General features: G+C 37.2%; 1 protein-coding gene across 1 annotated transcript in view; it reads right to left on the bottom strand.

Moving 5' to 3' along the window:
- The window catches only part of LOC140163074 (nicotinate phosphoribosyltransferase-like), a 52,886-nt gene that overhangs the window by 17,858 nt on the left and 22,884 nt on the right, over positions 1 to 12,144 (bottom strand). The window contains exons 7-9 of the mRNA XM_072186445.1: positions 9,868 to 10,008; positions 8,516 to 8,600; positions 256 to 336 (exon numbers count right to left, since the gene is read on the bottom strand). Coding sequence (XP_072042546.1) covers positions 256 to 336; positions 8,516 to 8,600; positions 9,868 to 10,008 — 307 coding nt within the window. The remainder of the gene's footprint in view (positions 1 to 255; positions 337 to 8,515; positions 8,601 to 9,867; positions 10,009 to 12,144) is intronic.

Raw genomic sequence — 12,144 nt, 5'->3', positions numbered from 1 at the left:
TAATTGAACCGGAGTTTTTTGCGGGAAAATGTCATCGAACTTTACACAGGGTCAAATTTCAAACTTGCTCAAATTCCAATGTATTCCTCTAGTCACAAGGATTCAGAAAATGTATAGTTTGACCTAGGTGCTCCGATTTTGCCAAAGAGGTGTCAAAATGTTTGTTTTGATAAAACAACTCAATTCAAATAAAGATAGGATTGTTAACAGTTTAAAATGCCTTAATATGTCTTGACATTAAAAAAAAAAGCTTACCTTAAACACGCAGCCTAGTGCAGGCTGTTTTTGACATGTCACTAGATGAGTGCCGATACCAAAAGAATCAATGCTATGACCCTGTAACCATGGTAATGAGAAAAGGGAAACATAATTACTGTATATTGTTAATATCATACCACTGCATTGTGGATTTCAATACAGCCCAATAGATTCAACAATATGGCTATAAATCTTACAAAATCTTGCAGCACAAAGCTACTGCACATGCATGCATCCCATATGATGTGATCAATCTATATTCCCAGTTTTGGCTTAGCTAACAAAACACCAGTGGTTACTGGTCACAGATTGAGTGCTTGGCACACAATCAGGTCTTGGGTTCAAATCCTTAACATGGCTGTGTACTCTAGACATTGTTTCTTTCGCGAAATTGAGCTTTTTTGAAATGTATGTACTTTGTTATGTTTTTTATAAATACAAGGAAAGAAAATGCAGATTTGTAAACTCAAATTGCTCTATTTTATGGATTTTATATATCACTATTTTACATAAAATTTCAAAGGAAATAAAATCTTTGTTGTACCATCGGGTACACGCGCGCAACAATGCATCACCTTTCGTAGTCGCACAATTTGTTAACACACAGATACGCTACGCATACGCAACGCTTATCTGCATGCGCGGCGCATCTTATGGAAGCACCACGGAAGCACTGATTTCACAAAGGCCTAGCGGTCAAATGGCTCCGTTTTAGCTGATAAAATGTTGATTTTTTTTTTCAAGTTCTTCCCCCCGATTTAAATACCAAGATATGAATAAATTTCACTTTAACTTCTCAAGGGGATGTGGATTTACCCGATGTTTACGTAATGTAAGATAAAAAGACGAGAATTGCCTTTATAAAAATGTATACTGTTATATGTCTTGCATAAATAATAACAAAGTTATGGCAGTTTTACTACGTGCATGTCTGAGAGTACACAGCCACCTTAAAGAGGTGACCCAATTACAGCCTCATCCTCCATTTTTCTTCATCAAAACTGAGATTTTGATATCAGAAGAAAGCTTGATGCCCTAGGTAAATTTAACACCCAAATATATGTTTCATTCCAATGGGGTGAACAAAAATGTGGTGAATTGTGGTAACCGCACCGGAAGTGTATGTTCTATCTTATGGGCCATTATTGTTACACATGTTTGCTTCTCATGCATCCTGCTAGAGCAATACAACCCAAAATTTGGAAACACATTGTTTTAATATTAGTATATTTATTTCCATATCATCAACAAACAAAACAAAAATTTATATATAGTTTTACATAGAACAATGTCATAAGGCCAGGAAGGTTAAAAGCAGTCACCCTCTTAGACATCTGAATACAAATAACATAAAAATCACCAATATACTATTGATACAGGTTGATAATTAGAATATAATTCTGGGTCATCATCCTTTTATAAATGGGTAGTATCATTCTTTGTCTGAACCTGTGAATATTGAAAATATCAGTTCAAACTTATATAGCAGCAGTTGTACCAGGGACTGTGTACGGAAGGACTGAAAACAGCTTCCACCCATTGTACTATGCGAGTTGCTGGTTTACAAATTATCTTCAGTTGAGCAAGCACATATAACACTTTGATCGATAGTCCCTGGTACAAATCCCAGCACATGCAGTTACAACGCAGCGTGTGGCTTGTCTTGCACGATGAGAAAGGAGCCTATATGTTTGCTTGTAATAAAATACTCTAGAAATGCAAACAAAAATTGTCAAATAACATTATTTTAAGAATTATATCAGAAAGCCTATGGTTTACACATTTCAGGAAAATGTTTCCTTTATTGTTCTATCATTCTACATTTTCTACAAAATTATCATATTTTGTCTCCAAAATTGTATATAAATGAATCTCAACCCTACATAGAAATTATGTTTGAAAAACTGCACACAAGTTTACATAACTTCAGAAAATATTGGAATACTTTGATGAATTTTTAGTTTTGTAAAGGACAACAACATGAGTAATCAGAAATCAGCCTCAGACTAACTTGCATGTAATTGAAGGTTGTAAAAGATAATCTGACAACAATAGCCATCAATAAGCTGTTTCCAGTCCCTTCATACATGGTCCCTAGTTGTATTACCTTCCTCTGCAGCCTTCTTTATAATAATACAGTTAACAATGTTGTCATAACCAATTTCATATTATAAGATCGTACATTTTGACTTTAATTGTGAAATGTAAAAATTGTTTGATAGTCATTAAGATAGGGGAAATTAAATATTAAAACGGCGGTCTAGAGGCACAGGCCTTTTAAGTTCCTCTCGAAGACGTCTCCAAAACAAATACTGTCCATATCCATCTCCTGGCCATTTTATACACTGCACTCTACAGTATAATTGCCTCAACAGCAGTGTCATTTTGTTATCTGGAATCTCCTCCAGAATAATTAGAATCATCACATTGCGTCCCTCCTCTAGGACTCGATGATGCGCCATGTTTAATTCAAAATAACACCAATTGCTTTCAACAAATCTCGGTGAAAGTATTACAAGAATTTTGCGGCTTCTCTGCATGTGAAGAGATAATTCATTAAAAATTGGTTGCCCTGCGCGGATGTCTCTGGTCTTAAGACAAAGTCTGAATGGTTCTTCACCTTCTTCAATATTGGCTAGAAGTTCTCCATCTACCCAATCCTCATCCCCTATATGGTATGGGACATATGCATCATACCGAGGGATGCCATTCTCATCATCATCAATAATGTCATCATTGTGATTAATGAGATAGTGTTGTTGGCGGCGTCTTCTATTGAAGAGCAGAAACAAGCTGTATTTAATATGCCACCAATAATGCACTGTCAATATGACTGTGATTAGTATAACAACAGCACAAGCAATGCTTATTGAAATGTACTTCAAAATGTGTGATTCATGGTCACAATCTAAATTGACCTCTGTAATGCTGAAACCTTTTTCTGAATACGGTGAATAACAGAGATATTCACTTGATGGTAATTTAACCACATTGTCTGTAACAATCCAAATTCTAAAAGCTTCTACTTTGCAATCACATTGGAATTTATTGTTGTACACTTCTAATGTTGCCATATTAGGATGGTAAGTTTCAGATAAAATTGTTTTTGGAACAATCCAGATGTCATTGTGTTGAAGCATCAATGTTCTTAAATTACTGAATTGCTGCAAATCACTTACTGATGTCAGCTTGTTGTAGCTCAAATCTAGATATATTACTTGACTAAAGACATTAGGATCAATTTCTGTAATTTCATTATTGTTCAAATGCAATCTTTGCAATACGGGTGCTTTGAAGACTTCAAGTAAACAATTTACACCACAAGTGGGTATAGTAATCAAATTTAACTGCAGGTCCAGTAAAACTGGCAAATTGATTTCTATACTATATATTATAAAGGAGCAATGTGATAAAATTAATGTAATGAGATGTAGACAAGTGGTTAGATCAGAAAAAAAGAAATCCACCGCTGTTGCACTAGCATCATATGATTCTAACTGTGTTGCAACCCGACAAGCACCTAGTACTTCAAACGCCACAGATTTGATTTTTTGATACCCTATGCTTAGCACTTTCAAATTGGATGGTGCACATATCCAGCCTGTTGTAGCCCAATTTCTGTCCAATTCATTGTAAGACAAGTCTATATACTCAAGAGATGAAATGTTACATAGTTGATTCCAGAAGGAGTCAAAATCACCAATTAATTTGTTTTTTCGCAGATCCAATACAGATAAATATTTGTAGCTACTAAATACATTGAGAGCACCAGATAAAGGCAAATCAGAATTAACATCCTCACTCAGTGTTAGTGAATGCAAATTTCTCAAACCTTCAAAGGCATGCACATTTTTATTGTGAATAAGATGTGTTGGAATTCCGATTTTTAACATTTCCAAACCAGTAAACCATTCAAAAGGCGCCCCTTCAAACCCTAACATGCGAGTAGATAATTTGAGTGATTTCAGTGATGATTTCCAATTTCCCCATGATGCAAATGTTGTTAAATTCAAGATACATACTTGTTTTATGCGTAGCGTAAGAGTTAGATTTTGAAGTGGGGAATCAAGGGAGTTTAAAGCATCTATAGCTGTGTGCATGCCAACATTAAGGTAAAGGTGAACACTAGTGAGGTTGTGAAGTCCTTCAAAAGCTGGAAGACATGTCGTAGTACCCGAAAAATAGTCCTGCTTAAAGATAAGATGTGTCAAAGGAACCACTTTCTTACATATATGACTGGCATTTGAGTAGTTGGCATTTTCTCCATACAATGAGCAAAACTTGATTTCAGGACAGGATCCAGAAACTGATATGTAAAGATAGTGTAGATTGTGCAACCCAAGAAAGAGTGTTCGAATAAAATCACAGTCATAGATATTGTTAACTGTCAGTTCACGTAAAGATACAAGTTTAGCTAGAGGGGTGCCCATTTTCTTATTACTGATTTGATGTTTAAATGACATAGTTAGAGACTGCAAGTTTTTCAACCCTGCAAGTGATGTCATGTTAAGACATGACTCATTTTTCCAACTCAAGCGAAGTGTCTGTAGTGAGGCAAGATTTTGAAATGGGAAACCGGGCAAAGGGTCCAAGAAGTTTCCATGTAAGTCCAGCTGGTTAAGTTTGCCCAGTGTGCTCAAGAGCTTGCCACTTATGAAATTGATCATATTCCCCTGCAAATCTAAAGTTACTAGTTCGTTAAGGCCAACAAATGCACTATCATGCAGAACTGAAATGTTGTTGCGACGTAAAATCAAATGTTGTAATTTCTGGAGACTACTAAACAGGTTAGCTTCTGTGTCTGATATCAAGTTGGTACTCAAATCCAAAGTTAGCAATTCATGTAGGCTGGTAAATGTACCTTTGTCTAAGGACGGAATCTTGTTATAAGATATATCCAAATGCTGTAACTTGTTAAACTCATGAAAGGCATCATCAAAGTTAAAACTGAGTTGATTATGAGATAGATCAAGTGCTCGTATCACAGCAACATGCCGTAGTGTTGGAATACAGACTAGGTCTCTACCACTGCAATCAGTATTGGTGTAATTCCATGTTTTACATACAATAGTTCCTTGTGGATAACATGATTTTGCCTGCGTTGACTGTTCATCAGTTTGTAAAAACCAAAAGGAACACAGGAATACCCAACACAAGAGAACCATGTTAGTAGTATGCTGCATTAGTACAGAAGCCATGATGAAGTATCAACATGTAAAATGCCTCAACACCAGGCATGCATGCATGCACTTCACTGTACTGGTCTTATATACATTGTATTTTATACTAAATTGCATCTGTGAGATGATGCTATTCCAGTTGAAATCCATACATCCCCTATGGAAGGCATGACCTTAATCTGCCACACAGGGGGTTAGATTTCAAATGGAGTCGCCCATTGCGAATGGAATAGCCCATTTTGACCTACTATCATTTTCCATGGTTGAGGAGTAAAGAAGTTTTTCACAGTCTACCCAGAATGCACCATGCACTGCACATGCCACTTGTGTGACATTTGACCTATTATCAGCTTTGTTAGACTAAACGGGGGTATTTTGCTGCTATGTCACTCTTGGGCCGGGCTCATGGGCCCTGTACAAAAAGCATAATGGGGACATATGGCTGGTTCCCAATTTTTATTTCAAACTTCATAACCCTATCACCTCTTTCTTTTAGGAGCTCTTAATTTTTGAGCACTTGTATAAAATGAATACATGAGATGCCCCTCCTGTTATTCAAAAATACCATCTACATTTGTACTTGTAAAACCTAAAAGAGCTCCAGTGATATTGTGCTATAAAACACACCTTCATGCCCATGTTAAAAGAATTGTGAATTGCATACATCAGAAACCAGTTCTGGAGGTGTTTTGCAAAGCATGGTGCATTGTGGTACTTCTATGGTTGAGCTTGGGTGCAATTACCCTGCATTTTCTCAGCAACATGATATCTTATAACAGTTTCTGTTCTCATCATGCAATAATTCAGATCAAAAGTCAAAAGTGAAACAGATATAGGTGGGATATTGCCTCCAATATGAAGACATGACCTAATCTTCCACATGGACAGAGTGTGAATTTCCAATGGGGTTACCGTATTTGTTCCATTAACCGCCTATGCTCCTAAAAGCGGCCACCCAGCGACTGTACTACACATGATCCTCTATCATTAGATGCAGAATTCAAGTAACTGTGTATCAAACACAGAAGCATTCTACACATACGATCCATATTCTGGGCTATTTTTTACATGCAGTTAGGTAAACAACATAAAAATTAAGCGCCTACCCAAAACGACTTTAGTAAGCACTCCGGGCAGTTAATGGAATTAATACAGTACCTGATTCCCATTATTTGCCAGTTCTTGCTACCCAATTTCCAACTTGTCCATTTCCACATGGTCCACCAACACTTACGTTGGTGGATAAATAATATTATAATTTATTCAGACCAGAGACTATTTTTATGTTGACTATTATCTACATTTTCTGTGCTGCACATGAGCCTGTGGTAGTTAGTGCAGAAAGGTGCACTTTTAGACAAGCAATTATAGAAAAATTATTTAATTTGTGTACATCGTGGAACATTCAACTACGTTTGTTACTCCGCGACTAATCATGCTAATACACAAGCGTACAACGCTACTCTGTGCATCCATATATGCGAGGTTATCTCAGGGCCGGATTTACCTTTTTTGGGGCCCTGGGCCAGGCCAAAATGTTGAGGCCCCAAACGCACCGTGAGGAAGGCATGTGCACGCAAGTAACCAAGTTTTAGATTTCACTAGGACAAAAAATTAAATTTTAGACTATTTTAGCTTTAATTTGCTGTACAAACAGGCCAGTGCGCGCAAAGCGCGAAAAATTTGGTAATTTTGTACCCTATTTTGTTCCAAAACATGGTGTTTTTCGGCTAAAATGGAAGATGCACACTGCACAAGGCAATTTTGGGGGCCCCCAAAATTTGGGGGCCCTGGGCCCGGGCCCATCTGGCCCTATGGTAAATCCGGCCCTGGGTTATCTGCATCCAACAGCTTACTACAAACAGCCACGCGAAGAGTATGTTCCACGATGTACACAAATTAAATAATTTTTCTGTAGTTGAATTTGCTGTGCTGATAGTCAGTTTAAACTTTTAGAAAAAGCACAATCGGTTGAAAGGTAGAAAAAGTAAAAAAGAAAACAACAAAACAAAAAACAGACAATGGATTCTTTCAACATTTAAAGTGCATAGATTGATACCAACAATTATTATCGCAATCAATATATATATATTATATTAGCTACATTTGAATGCTCAACGATTTGAAATGAGCAAATTCATATCTGGATTTATTTCAAATTATATATTTCATGATCTCAATGCATTCTTTCAGGTTTTATGTGGCAATTGCTCAAACCAATATTATTAATTTTCACTTCCTACACCGTTGCCTTTTGTGTGATATTCAATCCTGCTCCGAAAGTACAACTGAATAAATTGGTAAGTCTCGTGACTTTCAATATCACTTTCAAACAATATTAAAACAGCCGATTTCAAGAGATATCATCATACTAATTTCATGGTGCCCAATTTTTTGTGGGCAAAATAATTTACTGGTGGGCATTTTTTGGCAAAGAGCAAGTTTAATTAGTAGGTGGGTTTAGTACAGGGTAATTATGATCTGGATGTTGTTCTGCTTTCATATGCTGAGATGTCCATAGCAATAATAATTGCCACAAATACATTTGCATTTTTGGATTAAAATGGTCTTCTTGAAATTTCCCGAATCCTGACATACTTTATTTGCATAATGTTTGACAAGAATTAACTGTTTTCTTCGAAAATCTGTGGCAAAAATGCAACACAATTGAACCCTGGATCAGTTTCTGAGACCCCATTTTTGGTGGCTGATCAGTTCCCAAGACCCTCTTTTTTGCGCGGCTGATCAGTTCCCTAAACCTCAAGTTCGGAACTGGCAGTGGCACACCCCCTACCAAACAAGTGAGTGCCTCCACCCCTGGTGGACCCATCCATATATACCAATATTTCAAAAAATTTGGACCCATCATTGCACCAAAAGTCAAATTTTTCGGCCAAATTTAATGTGTATTGCCAAATTTTGGGGCAATTTTTCAGGAAAATGAGGTAAAACAGTGTTGCTGAAACGTACACAAAGTAAGTGCAATTTCTGGATCAGATACCAAGAACTTTGGTTAATGAGTTTACTCTACTGATCATGATGAATTTGTTCAACCAACGCTATATACATTCCATTACCTGCTGGTTCAGTGATAGTAGAGTGTCTTCATTGATATCATTGCTAGCTACAATCACCATCTTTGGGAACCATGGCTTCTGTAAACTGAATCACAATTGAGAAGAAGTTACATTATAATATTCAATTCAAACCTTGACTTGGGGATTTTTCCAGGAGGTTTTTTTTATGTAGGGGGAGCAAAAATTTGCCTGAAGTTGGGTATTTTAGCCCCCCAATAGGACAAATTTTGATTTATTATTTTGATGGGGAATCTATAAGATGCAAGGGGGCAAGGTGCTTTCCAGTTGAAATTCATTATACATCCCGTATGGAAGCCATGACCTTAATCTTCAACAAAGGAGGGGGTGTAGGCTTCAAATGGAGTCACCCATTCAGCTGTGTGAAGATTAAAGTCATGCCTTCTATACGGGGCCTATGGATTTCAACTGTTATTGCCTATTTTTCTCTCCTGCCATTCATCTTTCTTTTCTGTTATTATTTTCTTGCATTTTTCTTTCCTTCCTTTTTATACTTCTCTTTTCTTCTTTCTTTATTTGTTTGTTAAATCATTTTTTCTTTCTATATATGTAAATTTAGATAAAACTGACATGAAATGGGCTATTCTGGTTGAAATCCATACCCCTAAAGAAGGCATATCCTCAATCTTCCACACAAGGAGTGTGAATTTTAAATGAGGCCACCTGAATGGGTGATTCTAGACCCCCTGTATTGGAGATTAAGATTATGTCTTCCACAGGGGTGTATGGATTTATATGAATTTATGAACAAGGCGTAGTGTGGGTCATCAAATTGGGGGGGGCATGATGGGGATGGGGCTCCAGGTCTGATAGGGGGGCACAAGCCATTTTTGGCAATTTTCCTATGGGATTTTCTAAGTTTTGCATTCCATGGGGCCAACCCCTGCCCCTATGATGCTACACCACTGCAAACCCCAAGGGAGTACACCAATTTCATCTGGATTTTTCTTTCTGAAATGAACCTTTTCTCAGCTCCTATTCTTTGGTGCATTTCATGTTTGGCATTGACATCAATGCTTTTTCAAGGTTGCGCCACAAGCGTGCCTACATTTTATTGTAGCCTAAGATGTAGTGTAAGTTGTACTTTTAAGATCATTGTAAAGCATTTTGTTCATACTTAGCGCTATATAAATTCCATTAAAAAAAGTATTGTATATAAATTCCATTTAAAACATTTATTGTATTGTATTGTACAAACTGCCCTTGTATGTGTTGGTATGCTCTGCGCAATTAACTTTACACACACAATTTGATATGGCATACAACCAGCGAAATACGCACCTACGTACATACCGAACTTGAGGCAAACTAATGTACAGCCCCTAATGACTTACCTTTCACCAAGTTTAGTAAACACTTCTCTCGCCACGATAGACTGATAGGCCAAATCACCACTATCGATACGTATACCGATGGGACGATAACCAAGCTCATCCAGTGCCAAGGCTACTGCACAGAAATTGACTAATCCACTCCTGTAAGTAAATAATAGGATAATTGAGTTCATATGTGATGCAATTAAGCAAAATCAGTCGGAACTCGGGAATATTAATTTTGAGATATACAAACAGAGGAAGAGGCTTATGCATCATACACTGGAACATGGAAACATTGAAACATTACAAACTAGCGCACAAGATCAAATTATTGATGCTTAATCGTTATTCTTAATATATCAATGCACAGGGGAAAGAAGAATTACGCATCGTACACTAACACAATTAAACATGAATTTATAAATGGAAACATTACATGCATAGGCAGATATACCAGAGTAAAAACTCCGGACATACCAGCATGTGCGGGGACTTAAACCCAGACCTCTCGCTTGTCGGGCGAGCCCTCTACCACTGAGCTACATAGACTATTCCTGATAAATGGGACTCAATAGCCAAATAAAGGAAACATTTCCTTTTGTTTCCTCTTGGTTTGGAAGCTCTTTAATTGCTCATATCTTTGGAACTGGTGTTCAATTTCAATGGGGTTTTCTGCCAAATGCAGCTTTGTAAATGCTTTTTACTATCCTGTAAGAAACTGAAAATTGAATATTTCCGAGTTCGAATGATTTTGCTTGATCGCATCACATATTACTGGCTTTAGGCCAATAGTATTAGCTCATATATCATTAAAAGGTTAAAATTTCTCATAACAAGCTGATTTTTTCAGGATAGGTCCAGGAATATGTATAGAATCAAATTCCAAAAGTCCCCGAGAATCCCCTTGTGCTTCCTTCAAAATCCAAGATGGCGTCCAAAATGGCCGCCATTTTCAGTTTTTATCATAATTTTGCCCCCAGACATGTTAAAATCACAAACAAAGCATCTAAATATATGTTTTGAGGTACAAGGAATGTTTTAAAAACATTTGCAAGAGGTTTCAATGATCCTAAGTAGCCAAAATCCAAGATGGCGTCCAAAATGGCCGCCATTTTCAGTTTTTATCATAACTTTGCACCCAGACATGTTAAAATCACAAACAAAGCATCTAAATATATATTTTGAGGTACAAGGAATGTTTTAAAAACATTTACAAGAGGTTTCAATGACCCTAAGTAGCCAAATTCCAATATGGCGGCCAAAATGGCTGCCATTTTAGTAAGTAAAATTAGTTTTCAACCATATACAAAATATCTCACATAGGTTTGAGGTACAATGGATATATTCAAAATGTACTCGAAGGATTTCAATACCTAGATATAAAGCCAAAATACAAGATGGCGTCCAAAATGACCGCCTAAGAAGTGTTTAAGATGTGTTAATTGGCATTGCAGAAAGTTCAAAACTCATGATTTGTAAGCAGGCTTATAATGCACATCATCCAAATTCACTACCATTATTACCATCATTATTTTACAATATTGATTCAGTGCTTTTACCATGTGTACAATACAATAGCTACCATTATTTTCTATTTGCCTCCAAACTAGCTGAGCTCATGCCAAGATGACTTAAGCCTATGTTCACATCGGTATCCATGTGATGTAATGCAATCAAATGGTATACCTTAAACTTAATCAACTTGTACTGTGTCTCCTGCATTAATGTTCTGCAATGTTGGTTCGGTCTCCTCCTCATTGTCCCCAACTAGTACAGGTGCTGTGTTGCTGCAAGACTGACCACAGCATTTGCTGCACATCAATGTACAGAAGAGTCTCAAGTTTCTTGCAGCTGCATGTCATGTTGTTGCATCTTGTTTGCATCCACATGATACCATGTTGAGCAATGTGTCTGGTGCAACAGCGAGTTTTGTTTCTACTTGAACAAGAATTCCATCTTGTGATCTTCATTCCCAGTCAGTTGGACTTAGGTTGTTCCACATCCATTCTTGAACCGTGAGGAAAGTGCGGAATGAGTGCTGTTTTGCAGCAGCACAAGTTGCTAGCCCCATACATCTTCAGGATGAAGCTCCCCCCTGCTCTCTGTACCTCATCATGCATGCTGTTGGCATTTGTAAAGGTATCTAACAAGTCATATTCATGTTTCTTGTTCGGGTTTGCGCTTTCCTCGACGATAAATGGCTGAGACTGTGTCACAGCATGTAATAGCGTGAAGAGACATCAAAGCAGGTAAAAGCAGAATTGGGAAGCTGTGGGTGCAATACATCAGACAGGT

Source organism: Amphiura filiformis, chromosome 10 (assembly GCF_039555335.1).
Source record: "Amphiura filiformis chromosome 10, Afil_fr2py, whole genome shotgun sequence".
NCBI classification, from domain to species: Eukaryota; Metazoa; Echinodermata; class Ophiuroidea; order Amphilepidida; family Amphiuridae; genus Amphiura; species Amphiura filiformis.
Note: the sequence above shows the minus strand (reverse complement) of the source record. Positions and strands in the feature narration are given on the sequence as shown.